This window comes from Dermacentor variabilis, chromosome 6 (genome assembly GCF_050947875.1).
Source record: "Dermacentor variabilis isolate Ectoservices chromosome 6, ASM5094787v1, whole genome shotgun sequence".
Classification (NCBI taxonomy): domain Eukaryota; kingdom Metazoa; phylum Arthropoda; class Arachnida; order Ixodida; family Ixodidae; genus Dermacentor; species Dermacentor variabilis.
In genome coordinates, this window is record NC_134573.1 from 197,158,425 (window position 1) to 197,178,292 (window position 19,868).

Here is a 19,868-nt window from a genome sequence, read left to right on the forward strand (position 1 = left end):
GCGCATGTCTTTTCTTACAAAATGGACGGTAATGTTTTGTAATTTCACAAGCCATTATCACAGTATTGTTTTGGACACAAACATGTTATTTAAACAAGTGAAATCACTCACAGGAACATATGTAATGTTAAAGGTAGCTGGCTGCTTGCAAATCATGTGACAAACTTATTTACAAAAATCCCCGAGGTGCAGGTATTATTAAATGGGCTTGTGCAATTAACTTTCTTGGTTCTAAGTGAAATCAAAGCAAATAGCAATTAGTGTTGAATAATTTCAAAACAGGTAGTTTGAATATTTTTCGAATTTGCATAAAATGGTGACACTAGGTCAGATGCACACAAATATTTAAAGAAGTTCTTTCTTGGCAAAAAAGAGGTTCATCTCTGGAGTCAGTTTATTTTCAAAATGCCGTTCAGATTTTTTTCATACAAAAATGCAAGTTTGACATAGTCTGGCAGCCCAGAAAACTTGTTTACAGGCTCTTGCTCATGCTCCAGTTTCGAATATGGTAGTGGTTTAAGCCACGAGAGTGTTTTGCTTTCACATGCTGTGCATCATTGTGATGCTGTGGAGTGCAACAGCGTCAGCTTGTGCTAGATTGAAAAGCTCATTGCCATTTGTTGGGCGTGTTGGTAAATTGAAAGCATATTTAGCGCCAGCAAACAAGGACGGAAGGGTGTTGTCGTCTCCCTTCCGTCCTTGTTTGCTGGCGCTAAATATGCTTTGAAAAGTTCAGCATGATGCCTTCTAACACATGCACGCCTAACCTGTTCCTTTCTGTAAGAGCACAGATGAACTTGGTAGGCATGCTTGTTGCTTGTAGCGGTCCTCAGTCTAGCCTATGCACATTATCTTGGGCCCAATAACTGATGGGTGGCAAACTTCTTGTGACGGTTTGCTTTCCGCCGCTATGCCTGCCTTGGCTTTAGGGCTGACCAGCGCTGATTTGTCGGGTGTCGACCACCAAAGTTGCAGTTTAGTGCCGTGTCAATGCAAATCTGTTTGCAACAGCAGTACGGCTCTTGGGAAGTTGAAAAACCATCTCACCAGCGAAAGCAAAAGTATGAGGTGTGGCTGCATGGTGCTACCTTTGCAAGCTCAATTTTTAATGATATTGTGCACGTATATCTCTGAAAAATAGAGCCAGTCACCCTACAGCATCCAAAACTTGCGCATACAACCTGCACTAAAGATTGAAAAAAAAAAAAATTAACGCTAAAATCAAGGTTCAGGTTATATGAGAAAATTTTGACTTAAAGAGGTGCGGCTTCATGGCAGCGCCAATCTTGTCTCGAGGTGTGATTTTAGGGCAGCGCGGCCTACCCTGCTGTGAAACCATCTTTAGGGAAAAGTTCTCCACCGTCAGCATTGCGGAAGAGCTGGGTAACAGTGCCACTGGACCCGCCGTGGTAGGTTAGTAGCTATGGTGTTGCGCTGCTAAGTGAAAAGTCGCGGGATCAAATCCCAGCCGTGGCGGTTGCATTTCGATGGGGGCAAAACGCAAAAACGGCTGTGTCCCATGCATTAGAGACATGTTAAAGTTTCCTTGGTGGTCAGAATTAGTCCGGAGTCCCCCACTACGGCAAGCCTCATAATCAAATCGTGGTTTTGACACGTAAAACCCCAGAAATAAATTAAATTCAACAGTGCCACTTCCTGAATATACGACGTGGATGATTTGTGCATCCGCAAATGGCAACTGTTTTTGCAAATGTTTGGGCTTTGTATGCAGCTATTTTCACGGGTTATCCATGCAGACATGTTTTCCTTTCTGGGGTGTTGTAATTGGGTGTGAGCCTTTTATGTAGAATAGATTAATTCATTCGGTTTGGATATTTTGGAAATCTTAAGCACTGAAATTTGAGCCAAAGCGACTATCGAATGGCGTAATGTTCGATCAAATATTTGGAAATATTGAATATTCGCACAAGCCTATCACTAATACTTTTAAAATAAATAATGTGAACAGAAACAAAAGAGATGTTTGGCAAGTACTTTTTTGACAAAACAAAAGAAAGTACAAATAGTATTGTATGTCGGCATGCTTCGCCAAAGGTGTGATGCTTTTCCTTATCTTAGAAACCCTTGTTGACTTCATATGTGCATTTTGAGCATTTCTGTGTTTATCATAGACCTGTTGGGCCTTTCGTCCTTGTCTGTTGTCATCTTGTCTTAGTGGTTAGTGGTTAGTGGTTCCTGCTGTATGGTCTTGCAACAAAATTAATAAAATACCGACTAGTCGCTGTATCAGCCCCACTTTTATGAAGGTGGCACACCTAGTTGAGTAAATGTCCTCTCAATTCCACAGCTGCCGTTCAATGCAGAGCTGCATTCGCTTCCCTGCGCATTACGATCACCGTAGTTTACATGTATACAATGTGGTGGAAATGGGATGCAATGTGGCATTGCCATATTCAAGTAAAAATGGCTGCTAAGAAAAGGGAAACAGGCTTTCTTTCACTCAAGGCTGGAAGGTGCTGAATAGGTCATATCTGCTAGCTCTTACTTGAGTCTGAAACAGAAAGGAGTCATTTACCGTGTTCTTTATCTTCGCTTGCTTCACACAAAATGGGCAGCATTTATTTGTTTTGTAACACCTGCATTAGTTATCCTTTACGGAAGGGCTTAACTTCAAGGAAAAATTGTTTTACCCAACTTTCATAAAACTTGTTTGGGATACAAAAACCGGGATTTCATTTTGTGTAAGAATGAAAGACCCAAAATATATATGTAACATTTGTTGGCAGTCCTGTTTTCCTGGTATAATTCTTGTGGCTGAACAAGCATTCCAGCATACAAATGACAGCACCTGTCCTTGTTTGCTTTCTGTGTGATCGTTTGTTTGCGCAGTTAAAAAAATTTGCAGTTCTGCCCGAAAAGCAAAACACCGATTGTGATAGCAAATTAGTAGATAGCTGTACGAAGTAAGGACAGTAGTTTTATCGGCCGTATAAACTTGTGAATGTTCACTTACTAATTAAATTAACAGTGATAGAATGTGTAAGCGTGACCCAACGAGGATGTAGAAAGAAACAGACACACAGAGACAGCGCTGTCTTTGTGTGTCTGTAGTGTGCAGTACTTAGCAGTGGCCTCTGGAAGACTGCCTAGAAAATGTAACCTGGCGAGATCAACGAGCCTTCCTTTTGAAACAGAACATACCCACAATATTTGTGTTCCAAATGTTGCACTTTACATGCTAAGTCATGGGTGGTGCAGCACTCTTGAGTCAGCGAATTGAAACTGTCACCCATTTGTGAACTGTGTAAAGCAGTCTTCACTACTGCCACTAGGAAATTTCACTACTGCCACTAGGGATGCGCGACTCTGACGCGTCTCCTGATGTTGTTTTCCCCGCATGGCTTTACGGCGGCTATCGGTGTGGTTGCAGAGTAGTACAAGAGATGGTGTGAGTGTTGCACTGCTAATGCAACCTAACGGCATGGTTACTTAGGCGCAAAAGAGAGAAGGCTGTTCCTCTTGGGCTTGGGTCGGTGAGTGGCGCAGACATTCCACGTGTGTGGCGACCCGCCTCGAGGGACAATGGAATGAACGAACACGATCGTTCGAGCGTGCCACTGTTCGCATGACCATACACCCTAACAGGCGGTGTCCAGCATGGGGGCGAACGTATTCACTCGCTATCTGTTCGTGGCGAGTCGGACTTTCTCGATTTCTCGCGCCCCCATCAGCATGTTCTGTAGATGGTAATTCAGCTAGCAGGCATTAGTGTATGAAAGGTGCTATAAATTCCCTTGTGATTGGTTGCACTACTGTGTTGTCGTTCCTTTGTCCCAAGAGTACGTCTGAGACGCCACAGGTCTTGGCGGTTGCAAAGATAATTGAACCACATACAATGCACAAGTCTAGCCATTGTGGGCCTTCCGAGTAACGCTGCAGGTTTGCTGGACTGCACTGCCCCAATAGCAATAATTAATGATGCCAGAATGTATGAAAATGTTATGTGTGCAATGTAAATGGAGTTCTTGTGCTCTTCATGAAGTAGAGAATCTTATCAACAGTTGTGCAAATGCACAAATATTTCAAAAACTGCATCCATGTGTGGTCAAATCAAGTAAATGCATTCGGAACCAGCAATTTTTCCTAGGGCTTTTGATGTAACACTTACAAAGGTGCTTTCATCAAGACAGATGCTCAGTGGTAGCAGTCCACATTTATTGCTTGTGGTGTCAGGCAGTTTATATCCATGACAATTGCTTCAATCTAAGAGAACTCTTCCTTTTAGTTTCTGAGCAGAATGTGCAGGCTGTGCTTAAAACACCTACTGAGATGAGAATGCATATTCCAGCAGGGCTCCTGTTAAATAATTTATGTTTCTGGAGCAGTATGGGCAACAATAGCCTGTTATTTGTGTATTTAAACATCCAGGAAATGCTTAGGAGATTCCTAAATTGAGAAACCTGAGGCAAATGTTGTGTGGTACCGCATGCATCAGTGGTACTGGCTTCATGCAATATTCAAAAAGTTAACAGTATGGATGGCACTTCTGTGTTACAGCAGTGGCTATTGAACCGCCATGGTTGTTTAGTGGCTATGGTGTTGGGCTGCTAAGCACGAGGTCGCAGGATCGAGTCCTGACCACAGCTTCTGCATTTCGATGGGGGCGAAACGCGAGAACACCACTGTACTTAGATTTAGGTGCACGTTAAAGAACCCCAGGTGGTCCGAATTTCCGGAGTCCCCACTGCGATGTGCCTCAGAAATTGGTTTTGGCTCGTAAAACCCCATTTCATTTTTTTAACAGTGGCTATTGCTGTCAGTACTTGCTAGAAAGTGATCGATAACAAGAAACGTTTTCAAGATGAACCTTGAGAGCTTTGTTCTGGATAATGGGAATGAAGATAATGTTTTTCCCAGGAGTCACTTCACCGAATTTGATGAGGTTTGTTGCATTAAAGAAAATAATAGTAATAATTGTGGGGAGCACATTTTTTGACAAAAATTGCTAAAAAATATTTTTTGAAAAGCAAGCATTATGTTTACAACTCTCTAACTAGGCAGCAAAGTAGTGTCGCAGTTCTTTAAACTGCATTGTAGAAACATAAACGAAAATGGATATATTTTCACCACTCTAACTTGTGAGTAGAACTTTTTAAAAAACTCCCATAGACAATGTGAATATCTCGTTTACGGTGAAGACTTCAGGTGCTTCAGGTTCCCTAATGGATGGTACACCCGTGCGTTGTTTGTAGACTTAGTGCTTCAATAAAAAAAATAATGTATTTTGAGAAATTTTTGTAAAATATTTAAAGCTGATAAAGTATTGTTTCCAAAGTGCTGTTACTTTTCAAAACATGAATTACCACCAACTTGCCCAAGTTTCCCTTCTAGTTGCAGTAAGATGTTGATTAGAGCACTGAAGGTGACCACAAATGTCATGGATTTAAACGATTTTTTTCACATTTTGGCCGCTGTGGCTTAGCAAATGTTTTCAAACTTTGCCAAGTTCAGTTTTTGGCTTTTTCAATACACAAAGTAGTTTGCCGATTAAAAATGAACTAGGCCTTAGCAGACGTCAAAATCCATAACGTCTGGGTGAGTTGGTGTGTGAACATTGAGATGGTGTTGCCACCTGTCCTTTGCTGTGGCATCTTTTGTTGCTTGCCAAGGCTCTTCTCACAGTAAGGATGACTTTTTGTGGCATTGTAGAAGCACAAATTACAAATGCAGCTCAACTCATTTTTATTTTTAGTGTTCCTTTAAAGCCATCACGATTCCTAGATTTTTCATCCAAACCCTGTATGCCTGCTGCACTGTAGCTTTCTTCGAACCTAGTTGTGGTAATGATATTCAAAGTTGGAGTTCTGTGTTGTTAGTTAAAGCTGGCCACCACATTAACATACTACTGATATTTGTTTCTTTTTCTCACCCAGAACCTGATGAAAAAGGCACTGGAAACATTCAGCATTGGCAATGAGGAATTTGACTTTGGTATGTACTTGATGTGCACTCAGCTGATGTTGATTATTTGACGGTCTTGCCTTCTTCTGTCAGTTCTGAAGCCAATATCGGCAAAGGTCAAGGTAATCTTCAACAAGTCACTTGAATCCAAGGTCCCAAAGCTTCTTGTGGATGTTCTGCTGCAAGATGTGGCACTGCAGTTATCTCAACAGCAGGTGAGCCGTATCTTTTACCAGCATGATGGCAAGATGGTTTGTGCTGGGGATTAGAACTAATCCAGAACAAGCACTATGGTTGAAGCTGGCCAACAGTGATGAGTAAGTTGAACAAAGTGCAGGTTATATGAAGAGAGCTGAAAAGACTTGCTATCAACAAAGCTTCAGTTGTGCAGAATGTATGTGTGAGAGTTGTGTGTGAGCATGTGCACAATGTATGTGTGAGGGACCACAGTCTCTAGAGAGTGGGGGGATATTAATTTATTATTCAAATGTCTGTTTATGTGAAGGGAAACTCTTTTCCAAGCTATTCAGTAAATGTTGTTACTGAAAGAAGCTATATACAGAGGATATACACTCAAACCTCACTATAACGAAACGGGATATAATGAAATAATGGATATAACGAAGTAAATGAAATTGCCCTTAAAATCGACATAGAGATGATCCATGTAGTATTTAAAACCTAATTTTAACGAAGTGAAATTGTCCTGCCAATAGATATAGTGAACTGTAGATTCAATAAAACTTCGGATGGGGCTAGTTGGTGCATAGTATCGTTCAGGTGAAAGAATTCAGCGCAAACACCCAGGCTAACAACCCACAAAGAAGGGACGAGAGAAGCACTAGTGCAGTGCTTGTCTCATCTCTTCTTTGTGGGTTGTCTTGAGTGTTTGCGCAGAATTTTTTCACCTTAAATAGGACTGTAGATTCGTCGTCGAAACCAAAAAATATGTGACCGTTGTGCGCCGGATACAACGCTTTACGTAGGGTTCGGCACTTATTTGCCGCGGCAGATGAAAACTCCTGTGTTCCTATGTCGATTACACCGTAGAGCAACACTGCTCTTTCTCACCACCAGGCGAGATTATTTTCTGGCGGCAGCCCAGGGACTTTTTGAGCATTTGCAGTCACCAGGTCTGGCAATAGTACAATGCTGGTCGTTTTCGGCAGCCGAATCAGCAGTGCCACCATACTCATGGGCTGCAGCGCTGGCGACAAGTTGGCGACAAGCGACCGTGGCATCATGGTCAGATGACGCCACATTTTACTTTTTGGCCTTGGTCCGACAACCTTGTGGGACAGCAGCTGGGATGACTTCTTGACGTCTCTGAAAAAAGAACTTCTGTGGATGAACATTTGCAAGGAGATGTCCCCCCCCCCCCATCGCGGCATCCGTCACGTTAATCTCAGAAGCAGTGCCTTGCAGCGAATTCGCGGAGCTGCGGGGTTGAGAGTATCCCTACCGGGCCATGCAGTTGTCTGCTCTTGGAACCTGCCGTGTGGATGCTGTCACAGGCAGGGCCAAGAATGGTTGGCCCCATGTGACCAGTCCGCGGCCCGGTCTGTGGTGGTCCGTGGTCCTTCATTTGGATACACCTTTAACGCCTGCATCACCTCCGCAGCAGGTCGGCCTGGCATCGCTCTACCTTGTGGCCGACCCACGGCGGAGGTGAAGCACTTTGCTTTTCGTTTGAAAGCTTTGACTGTCGCGAGATTTCGCTGCCATTTCATCTTCACAGAGTGGAATGGTTGTCAATTTTTTCAGTCCTTTTGGATGGCGGTAGTTATCGGCATTTCCTGAGGTGTGAAGGCCAGTTTTCTCCTCAATTCGGTGCCAGCGCGGTTAACTCGAGATGAGTTCAGTTGTTACGATCTATTCAACGATCATGCGCATCTCTGTTGTTTCGTTAGTTCAACCTTCTTTGTTTAGACTGATCCAGGGACCAGGAAAGCGATTCGGTTCGTAATCAGCCAGTCTGTATGCTCGTGCAACGAGTTGCGACTGGAGAAAATGCCAGTTGCGTTTAACTTCCCCTTTTGCTTTATTATTTCCTCGAGTCATGGCTCGCAGCGACGCTGGCATATTCTCGGAACCATATACCCTCTTCTGTATATCTTATATGCTGTAATTAACATCATCATCATCATCAGCCTATTTTATGTCCACTGCAGGACGAAGGCCTCTCCCTGCGATCTCCAATTACCCGTCCTGTGCCAACCGTTTACAACTGGCACCAGCAAATTTCCTAATTTCGTTGCACCACCTAGTCTTCTGCCGTCCTCCACTGCGCTTCCCTTCTCTTGGTACCCATTCTGTCACCCTAATGGTCCAAGGTTTATCTAACCTGTGCATTACATGACCTGCCCAGCTCCATTTTTTTCTCTTGATGTCAATTAGAATATCGTCTATACCCATTTGCTCTCTGATCTAAGCCGCTCTGTTTCTGTCTCTTAATATTATGCCTAGCAATCTTCGTTCCATTGCGCTTTGCATGGTCCTTAACTTGTTCTCAAGCTTCTTTGTCAGTCTCCAAGTCAGTCTCCAAGCCCCATATGTCAGCACTGGTAAAATGCACTGATTGTACACCTTCCTTTTCAATGATAATGGTAAGCTTCCAGTCAGGAGCTGGCAATGTCTTGTGTACGTGATCCAAACCATTCTTATTCTTCTGTGAATTTCCTTCTTATGATCAGGGTTCCCTGTGATTAATTGACCTAGGTAAATGTACTCCTTCACAGACTCTAGAGGCCGACTGGTGATCCTGAACTCTAGCATACAGTGCAATAATAATAAAGTGATTTGATTTGACTTTATACGGGTAAGGTAAGGTGGGAAATAAAATAATGCGAAACAGCATCCATCATCAAGCCCTACAATAGCTGTTAAACTCATAAGAAATATGACTGTCACCCGTTACCTCGTCTGGTTTTTCCCTAATTGTACAGCACTTTTTGTGCAAAATTGGCAGCTGGAAACAAGAGTTGCAAGGAGTTGAAAAATTAAGCGATCTACCAAGGGAGCAAGCCAAGGCAACAGCCAAATGGAAAGGAAAAGTTAAAATTAACAAATTTAACCATTGTTTGCGAAAATATTTATGAATCAACATATCTTCATTTGAAAAGGAAGTAGAGAAAATGCCGCCAGAAGTGGAGAATAATTCCGTGCGTTTTGAATGATGCTTCTACAGTTATCAGTCGAGCTGCCTGACGTAGCCACTTCTCTGCTGTGCTGATGTGGGTGTTTTTCTAACCTTTCGCGGTGGTCGCAGTACGTCTAGAACTGGAGCGTCCTGCGCCCTGCGCGGTTGTATGGGACTGGTGGCCACGCATCGTTATGCAGCTTCCCAAATAACACCACGAGTCGGTTTTGGCGCTGAACTTGGTAGAGCAGTAAACGAGGGATCCAAAAGAACTGTGATTGTTCCACAAGTATATATTTCTCCATTGCAAAAAACGCTACTAGAAATCTTTCTTTTACAGTTTCGCTTCTTTACTTGTTCTTGGCAGTGTTCTTCCTGCGCTTCTTTCATGTGTGCGTCCATTTGATGTGGTTCCTTGTTTGCCAAGTAAAGGAGAGGTGCATCTCATAGGCATACCAGTGATATACACCTTATTTCAATTCACTTTTGTGGGTTTATGGGTCTTTATGGCGAATGATGGGGATTATTCACATTTGCACTAGTAACGGTACCTCCCCCCCTCATTTGCATAGAAAAGTTACCTAGGGCTGCGCTCCCCTGCCCCCCCCAAAAAAAATCCTGCCTGCAAGGTGCACAACGCTGCAGCAATGGTAGGGCTAGCGCTTTCACACCAGATAGCCACACCGTCGTTGTCGTCGCCATCTTTCAAGCACCGACCACAAAATTGCCACACATGGCAATGTGCACTTGGATTTTGGCATTATTCCACGTGCTTCCAACACCACATGCGTGACAAGCAAGACGGCAGGAAGACAACGGGGTCAGCGTGGTTTAGCTTGGCTATGGCTCGTTAGCCAACACATTGAGGAGTTCATTTTAACTGGATCAAGAAAACACATGAGCCGTAGGTGGTTGTGCATTCTAGAAGTGGTGCAAAATTATAACGATTCATAAAGTGAACTGTTCGCTTGCCCTCGCTTGATTGATCAGAATCGTGCTTTTGTCAGCGGACATGCCATTCTGACCAGTCACACGAGGGAAAGCAAACGGTTTGATTTCTAAACAGTTATAAGGTCACAGGTGCTGCTGCCTCACTTCCAGCCGCATATTGCGTTGCCTTTTGAATCTTTCTGAAGGTTGTGGGAATTGAGGTATGTCTTGCCATTTCTGTGCAGGCATTCACCTGTTCTGTTGTTCGTACGCCTCTCCCTTTCCACCTGCGACGGGTGTCGGCAGTAAAGTCCCTCCATAGATGTTTTCGCCGGGGGTAGCGCATGGATAGAGGGGCTTTAGTTGGCGGTGGCACTCCACTTGCAATTGTTGTTGGAGGGGGCACTCGCATTGCTATCTGCAGCTCACCGCTGTCCACAGAGCGAGTGCGGGGGGGATCTCTCCAGGACAGCACTGAGTACTTGCATTAAAGTGGGCAGGTTGGTATGCATTCATAATGGTAACAGCACGAACAAAATGACAATGGAGTGAAAGGACACGGGACGAGCACTGACTCACAACCAAGTTTACTGAAACACACACATCAAGGAATACAGTAAACTCTCAGTTGTACGAATGTCAGTTTAATGAATATTTCAGAATAACAAACCTTTAGAAAATCCCCGGCAGTTTTCCTATGCATTCTATGCAAAGATCTTTCAGTTAGACGAATTTCTGAATAGTGAATATTTCAGATGAACGAACTTAATCAGTAGACCTGAGCTCATTTTTGAAATCGGTTCAATGAAGTTTTGCACTCTGCAGTGCTGGCGCAGCCAATGCCCGCCACTCCCAAATTGCCTCCCCCCCCCTCACCTTCCAGTGGTGGCTATGTGCGGTGTGACACGAGCCCGTTACCTGTGCTGAACTATGAGATCTGGAAATTGTTTCCAGTGTTCGTCCCTAAGAGGAAGAATGCAACGAGGAAGGTGCAATGGCAGAAGCAGATTCAAATCCTGTAATTCTAGCCGAGGCTGTAGGGTGCCTTGGAAAGCTGCGAAACTTCATGTCTCAGTAACAAGCTATCGATAGCTTTGTTAGTTCTTGCGCTTGAGCATCAGTGCAAATGAAAATTATATATATTTTTTTCACAACGAGATAGGCAACAATTTCACTGATATGCACTTCATATATATTGATGTATATAACTCCATAAATCGCATTTCACACTTTTGACGATGTCTGCTGTGCCCTATGCTGTTCCATGTTCTAGTGAATATTCAGCTTAGTGAACTTTCACTTAAGTGAACTAGTTCTTTGGTTCCCTTGAAGTTCACTAAAGTGAGAGTTCACTGTATAAGCGACACAGGTAATCACATTGTCAATCGAACGCACAACCAGGCCACTAGGATACAAGGCATCTGTTACCATACTGAGCTGTCAAGGTAAATTTATTTCTGCTGAGAAAGCGCAATCGAAAGCTGTCTAATGCACCATGTGCCTTTCCGCTCAATGTGGGCTGCTTCCACGACTAATCTGGTGGATACATCAGTATGCTTAAACAATATTGTCTCCTTGAGCAGAGGCTTACACTTACATTGGCAGCAATGGGCACACGAAACACATGCAAAGGGATGGACTTCGACCCAGTGCATTGCAAAGAGTGACACTCTTTATAGCAGGCTCTTTGGTCAAGCATCTAGCCGACCCTGCAGGGAGTTGAAGCCACTCCTTCTCGGGAAAGAGACTGTAGTGCAGTGCACTGTTTTCGTGGCCAACAACACGTGCACATAATGAGGGACTGCACTGTGTCGCATCCTCCCGTGGGGCAGAGAAATGGGAAAGCGGGTAGCTCGTGAAGGCAGGAGTGGCCAAAGCTTTGCTTGTCCCCTTCGCGTACCAAGCAGATTGTGTTGCTGGTGCACATGTGCTGATTATTCCGATCACCATTGTCGGCTGTGAATTTTTGGTTCTGTTGGACACGGGTGCAAGTGCTTCATTGTTTGGCGTACAGGTGTTGTCCCACTTCCGGAAGCACTCAGTATGCTTGTGGGACTGCCGAATGACATTCAATCTTGTGAAAGGCGTTGCCCATTTGGCTAGCACTGCAAGGCTGACTGTCAGATGGGGAGAGTGAATAAGACGCATACGTTTTGTTCATCTCCCAGGAAGCTCGGTGTTCCTGTGATTCTCTGCAGAGACATTCTCCTTAAAGGGCCCCTCACCAGGCCCACGTAGCAAACTTTGGCTATATGCTGGAAGTTATGTTCCCTCTAGTGGGTGTTTTACTGCAAGAATTTTTCAAATTGGTTCATTAATAGCTTAAATAGAAATATTTCAGGGCCATGAACCCATGATTTCAAGAAGTGAGGGTCACTGCCAACATAGACACACTCACCACCTGCCCTCGTATAGCCTCCGCAAGTGAAATTTCTTTCCTGTGTTCTCCCATACCGGAGCCGGAGGATCACTTGATAGTTATGTCACGGGCCCCACCTTTTTCTTTTCTTTCATTTTTTTCTCTTGTGTTTTTGCTGAGGGGTGCACTTGTGAAGACAGTCTCGCACTTGAGCTATTGCGTTTGTCCTGTTTTGTGCCGAGGGCTATTTTATGCACTCTGCACAAGAACACCTGATTAGTGGTATAAGTCAGCACCACAATCAGGAGCACTGAGACAGATGCGAGAGGATGAGGGAGCATGATTGTGGCACTGGAACCCGGTAGAAAATGACATAGTTTTCTTCTCTGCATGTGTGACTGCATGACGTGGGAACAAGCAGATGTAAATGAAAGACATGTCTTTCTACGGTACGAAGTACAGTAAAGCCTCGTAATAATGAAATGGGATATAACGAACTAATGGATACAACGAAACAATTGTGATTCCCCTTGAAATTCTAATAGATGCCCATGTATTGAAAACCATGTTTTAATGAAGCTAAAATTTCCTCGCAATGGGTATGACGAACTTTTCTTTAGAGTGCAGCTCTTTGGTGCCTGTTCCTGCGTTTCGTGGCACTGTCGTGCCTCGCCACAACCAGCTCCGTAGCAGAGGCCAGTGTGCTGCTCTAGTTGCGTGTGCTCCTGGCGCCATCTCTCGCACATAGCGTGAGCCTTGCTCTCTTCGCTCCTCCTCCAATGCCACCCATGTCCGGGGGCAATCAGAGCGCCGGCTCGGTGGCGGCGGATCTTGATGATGGGCTGCTGCTCAAGCCGAAACGCATAGCCGCTGCCGTTCACCACTGCGTGTACCCCTTCCCCCCCCTCCTGTCCTCCGTGGCGGCGACTGTGCGAGAGCGCGCGGTGTTCTCCGGTTGCCGAAGCGCCGGCTCGGTATCAGCGGATTACAGTGTGCATTTCCCATGCCAAAACGTAAAGCCACCTTCAGTAGACTCGCTAGCAGCATCAGCGGCGTCAGTCAGTCACTGCCATCTCTTCGCCGCGTATAGTTCCTATGTGCCGACGCGCTGCCTTCCGCAACCTTCCGATAAGCGAGGCAGCTGTGCCAAGCTATGTTGCGTTTGCGGCGGCTGGTGCGAAATGTTCCGCACCAGACGGATTGTCTGAGGCTCACAGACTGTTTATATTATAATATAATCCGTCTGCCTATATAAGTAGTTTATTCTCAGCCAGTTCTTTCTGAGCCATGAGTGAGGCAACCGGTGGAAGTCCTTCGTCAGCCACTGCTGCTAAACGAGCTGTCTGAGCAGAGGCCCAGTGCCGTCGCTGCAAGAATCCAGAGGTGGGCTATGCCGAACCAGGCAATGGTGCAGCAAGTCTAGCTTATATCCATCTATTTCTCTGACCACAAAGCTACCTTCATGACAATCAAGAACTGGGAGTGGAGGGTTTCTTGAAGAAGTGAAGAATAAAAAGTTATAACTGCACATACATGTCTAGCTCGAATTATTTGCCTCAGTATATAGAAAAGCTGAAACAGCTGAACAGCTGCGCTCGTATTTTGCATTAGGAAGTAACGTAATCATTGGCAATTTTTTTTTTCCACAACGAGCATTTACTGATCATTTTGGTACTCGTCAGGTCAGTGTCTTATAGTGCTCAACGTTCGCGTCTGCCGGCCTCCTGTTTCCCGTGGAACTGGTGGACCCGCCCGCTCTTCCGCTGCGCGTGTGGGGCGGCGCCGACTGCGGTTTTGTTGTTGCTTGTCATTGCCTCCGTGTGCATCAATGATATCAGTGTTTCTATCGATTCGTTCGTGCGATTTCCCGCCTCCAGAAAGGAGATCGACGACGGCAAACAGAAGCACAAAACAATATCAGTCGAGCAGAAGGTGGCTATGCTGAAAGCCATCGAGTCCGGTGTGAAGAAGATAAAAGTGGCCAAAGATTTCGGCATAGCATTGAACACACTGTCGACGATTTTGAGCAGCAAAGAAGCTGTCACCAGTGCTGTCACATGTGGCGTAAAAGGCGACAGAAAGAAGCTGCGAACCTCCGCTTTCAAAGCTGTAGAGAAGGCGGTCTTCAAGTGGTTTTTGGACGCAAAAACCGCTATGAGTGGGGCACTGTTGCAGCAGAAAACGAGGGACTTCACGTGCATCATGGGGCAGGACGATCTTGTGGTTAGTGTCGGCTGGCTGCAGCGTTTCAAGGAGTGCCACGACATCGTCGGCAGGGCTGTCAGCGAGGAAGTACACTCTGTTGACCGTGAAGCTGCAGTGGTGTGGGTGGAGACAAACGTTGGACAGCTGCTAGAAAAATACAGTGCCAAGTATTTGTTCAACGCGGTTGAGACAGCCCTGTTCTACCAGATGCTGCCGTAAAGAAACCTTGGCCCTCAAAGGTGAACGCTGCCAGGGTGGTAAGCAGAGCAAGGTCCGTGTAACCTTGTTGCTTTGTGCCAACATGGATGGATTGGAAAAGGTGCCGGCCCTCGTGGTCGGCAAAAATACGTCACCACGATGCTTCAAAGGCAAACAAAAGCTCCAAGTGAGTTATGTGTCGAACCGTAAGGCTTGGATGATGAGAGAAATTTTTGACAATGGCTGCGGGAGTGAGACGAGTGGCTGGGCAAGTTGAACCGGAAGATATGCCTCGTACTGGACAACTGTGCAGCCCATCACACTGCCGCTGTGCTCAAAAACATTGAGCTATGCTTCTTGCTGCCAAAGTGCACTGCAGTTTTACAACTCCTCGACCAAGGAGTTATCATGAACTTTAAGTCGGGCTACCGCAAGCGTGTGAGCGACTGGATTCTGCTCAATATGAGCGTGAAGCATGAGTCCACGATCAACGTGTACATGGCGATCGAGATGCTACAGGCTGCTTGAATGGCTGTGCCGGCGAGCACTTTCGCAAATTGCTTTCGGCATGCCTCATTTGGCATCAGCAGCGGGGTTATAGCGAAGCTCTCGGTCCTGCTGCCAATAAGGGTGCCACGGGCGATCAAGCGCTAGCGTCATGGGACGCTCTCCTTGGCGCCGGCGTTGTGCCCGACTGCGACACCTTCTGCAGGTACGTCGGTGCCGATGCTGACTTGGTTATGACATAAGAGCTAACGGAGGCAGAAATTGTATGCGCAGTGACGGGAGTGCCTAATGACGACAGGGACGAATGTGTCGACGACAGCCTGGAGCCTAATATTGGCCAACCTGACATACCGACACCCACTCAAGTGCCGGATGCAGCAGACCTGCTGCACCACTTCTTTGGCACTCATGGTGATGGTGAGGACGGACTCTAAATAGCGGCTGCAGCTGAAAAAGCCATCATTCGTCTGAAGAAGACATGGCAAAAATCTATCAAGGTCTTTTTTTCTGTGAAATGAGCCACCAGCTGGTGTGCTGTTGATCGATCAGTGATGAGCCGTTTGACATGAATAAAGTAGCAATTCCTTGCTGTCTTTTTTCGCTTGTTTTTTCCCGTGCGATGGCCGTTATCTTTTTTGTGTGGTGGGCTGCTGTGAGATTTGGTGGGGAGTACATCCTCTGTTGCTTGCTAATTGTGGATAGAAATGGATAGTGGCTATAATGAACTAATGGTTATAACAAAGTAATTACGACCCCCCCCTTCAACTTCGTTATAATGATGTTTTACTGCAAAACAAAAACACGCAGACATTCAGTCGGTCTATTGAAGCAACAGATTAAACAAATAACTGATGTTGCCTGGCATAATTCTCGAAGTCACGTGTCACTGTGAGCGACGTCATAGCACTACCATGTACGTAGGTGCACCCTGCACCATCGACGTCAACTCTTCAGCTGGGAGCGTGGCACCCGCGAGGAGAAGGGCAAACAGCATTTGGTTTGAAATTTTAGCTCTTTTTGCAACACATAGTGGTGTAATATTTTGCAGGCATGATCATTAGTGCACATTGTATGCAGTGCACTTGTCAGTTCGGAATGGCCAGACACCCAGTCTGGCCCTTTAACACTTTCCTGTCTGAGGATACATAGGCAGTTTTTGAGTAGTCCAGTGAACAATTTTTTTATTCCTACAGCAAATGCTTGATATTAGAATGTATGGTGTCAATTCGTACAAGAAACAATGTGCTTACTAATGGTATCATTTTCAAGCCAACATTCACTAACAATTCTTCGAAAAAGATTATTCAATAAAAAAAATTTGTTATGAAAAGGAGAAAGCTCTGCAAAAACATCAACGGCGCGTTGCATTAAGAAAACAAAAAAAATTTCGAAATATACATTCTGAACGAAAACGCTATATGCAACAGTCCTCGAAATATAAGCTATATAAGCTCTGTAGAAGTTCTTTATATAAGAAGAAAAATCTTAGCCCTAGTTGCTTTGTACTCATGTGGCATGTCTTATGAACCGCCACGTGGCACTGCGAAGCACAATAATTGTGCTGTGCCAATGTCCACTCCCAGCCACCTCATTGTGCAGAACTACACTCTTTGCGCTGCCACGGGCATGTGGGCTTGCTCAAACGACGTTGACACCCTTCAGATAAGAACTGTCGCATTTAGAAGATACCGGATATCTTTAGATCTCAGCGTGGCAGTGGCGAAATGGTTCGAAGTAGACAATGAAACCTGCCAGTGGATACCTGTTGACATTCTGGGGCTATTCGACGCACTTTTGCCGTCTGTACTGAAGTCTGATGAATCAAAATCATTTTCCCAGTCTGTGCTGCTACCACCATCAAGAAATTCTGATGCAGACTCATCGAAATCTGTCGAAATTCGCTGTTTCTGAAAGGCATCTGCACGCGATGTCGACGTGATGTCGATGCCATGTCGACGCCATGTCGGAAGCTATGAGCACTTGTCACGCCTGACTAAAGGCTGCTTTAAACATCTCCCCACAGTGAAAAAAAAACAAAACAATGCATAAGCGAAACTAGAAAAATAGTTCCTCTTTTATGTGCTGGATGATGCTAGCTGTCCGAAAGCACCCCGAGCGCAGCAGAGTTTAAAGTTGAAACCATTGATAATGGTCTATTGATGGGTTTCAGTGCAGACAGGAAAGTGTTAAAACCGGGATCATTGTGGACATTGCGAATATCGGCTGTCGTGATGGACCTTTTACGCTGCTAAAGCCATTCATCAGCACACGAGCGTCCGATCTTGCCTGTGCAGATGATGCGTTACAAATGTGCTGCATGCAGAGTTTGGGAGCAAGCCTCCAAGCTGGTGTGCTAACCCGGTCTACGAGAGGCACGGCACATGAAGGATGTCGCGCGCAGAATTCGGGGGCAAGCCTCTGCACTATGTGGTTGTGAGCTTGAAGGCCCCATTGGGATCAAGCGACATGGATTTGAAGAGGCACATCTTCTGGCCACCTGTGTGGTTCATTTGGATGATACACAGAAGGCTCCTTTGTCGGCAGAGCTATGCCAGAACGAAGATCTCTTCACAGTTCAAGCTAACTGTACCAATTTTGCGAGCCACGTGATTGAAACTGGAGATGCACTTCCTTTGAAGTGTAAACTCTGGCCCATCACCCTGGCCAGGAGGGGCGTGATTGATGGCTTGCTATACAATATGCTATTGGGTGGCATTATTTGTCACTCATCCACCACCTGGGCATCTCCAGTAGTGTTGGTGCCTAAGAAAGATGGCAGTCATCACCTCTGCGTAGACTACAACTGTCTGAATCGGTTGACTCAGAATAATGCCTGTCTGCTCTCTACAATTAGCTCGATTGTAGGAAACCTGGGCACTGCATGGTATTTTAAAGCTTTGGATGCTGCGAAACGCTACCTAGAGGTCTGGATGGATGAGAGTGATCAGTGCAAGACTGCGTTCGCATCCCACAGAGGGTTGTTTGAGTGCACTTTGTGGGGAGCACATGCGCCCATCTTGCACCGCGTTGTCGCGGTCGTGTCGAGAGCTGGCATAAACATGGGAGAGGTGCACTACACTCTTTCCTGGTTCTCCCTCGCTCTCGTAATGCGCACACCCTTCTTCCCCTACTCGCGGGAAGGTATCTGACGGGTGAGGAGGACATTCCCCTCGCAAAGGTAAAAATGTATAAAACAGCACCACCGGGGGAGACCCTCGCTTTCTTTGACACCGGATCCCTAACCTGCCGTTCTGTGCAGTGGACTAATCCAATTTCCAGGAGCAGAAAACAAGACACGGCCATGCAAATTGCCTGCAATACTCGTGGGCACAACTGACGCACCTGCGGCACCGACGGCGCTATGCTGGCCTTGCAGCCGCACGAACCACTACCCGGCGCCCAGCGGACGACCTCCCGGCTTACGCAGCCGGCACCTGGGGTGCGGCACGGAGAGCCACCTTCGAGCCCGGACTACAATTCTGCCTTGCAAGACTGGGCAGTTCCGCTGACAAGGCACCTTCAAGTCAGCATCAAGTGTCTGCCAGCTGAGGGCTACAGCACCACCAGCCCGACGCTCAAGCCGGCGTGTGCAACGCTTCCTTGGTTGTGAACCTTGGCGGGAACTTTAGCAAACGTGCGCCCGAACTCATCGGGCGTACCTAGGTGCCAGCATCGACGTACGGGGGACTTAAGGAGAGGAGGATGTGGGGAGCGCATGTGCCCATCTTCCCCCGCATCGAGAGCTGGTGTAGACACAGGAGAGGTGCAATACGTCTTCTCCCGGTTCTCTCTCGCTGTCATGACATGCGCATCCTTCCTCCCCGACTTGCGGGAAGGTATCTGATGGGCGAGGAGGACATTCCTCTCGCAAAGGTAAGAAGGTATAAAACAGTGCCACTGGGGAAGACCCTCACTCTCTCACGGCGGACCCCTAACCTGCCGGACTGGAGTACCAGCCACAACCCGTGAGTGACCTCGTTTGCCTGACTGTCCCGGGCAACGGGGCAAGCCTATTTATTGCTTATTATAGAGAGGACTTCCTGCTGCCAGTGTTCTTTATTGCTTGTAGAAATAAATGTTGCAGTTGATGCCACTGGTTGCCTTATTCGTTCGAACCTGACGTAGCTGCAATTCCCGCACTATGGGTTGAGTAATACCACGGAATGACTGTGTGGAGCTAGATCCGGAGCTCGCCTTCAGCCCTAGCCTCATGCAGGGTCATTCACACCCACAACTTGTATGCCCTTTGGTTTTTGCGACCGTCCTGCCACCTTTCAGGGACTCATGGACCATGTCCTTGGGGAAGCTAAGTAGCCATAGTGCATGTGCTACCTCTCAACATTGTCATTTATTTATGAATGTTCGAAGAACACTTGGCCCATGTTGCTGATGCATTCGAGAGGGTGCGGACCGCCGGGATGACGTTGAATCCTGCAAAGGCCCAACCAGCGCAAACCTGGGTTCTGTTACTAGCATTTATGCCGCTGGGTGGAGGCTCCATTGAGCCGGACTTGGAGAAACTCCAGGTAATCTATTTTCCCATGCCCAAGAACGTATGTGGCCTTCGCCGCTTTTTGGGAATGGCCAACATTTACCAGTCGTTCATAT

At 46.2% G+C, this 19,868-nt stretch overlaps 1 protein-coding gene across 3 annotated transcripts in view; it reads left to right on the forward strand.

Moving 5' to 3' along the window:
* The window catches only part of LOC142586048 (intermembrane lipid transfer protein VPS13A-like), a 935,034-nt gene that overhangs the window by 79,970 nt on the left and 835,196 nt on the right, over window positions 1-19,868 (forward strand). For all 3 annotated transcript variants that reach the window (XM_075697293.1, XM_075697294.1, XM_075697295.1), the window contains 2 exons: window positions 5,895-5,952; window positions 6,016-6,137. In XM_075697293.1, coding sequence (XP_075553408.1) covers window positions 5,895-5,952; window positions 6,016-6,137 — 180 coding nt within the window. The remainder of the gene's footprint in view (window positions 1-5,894; window positions 5,953-6,015; window positions 6,138-19,868) is intronic.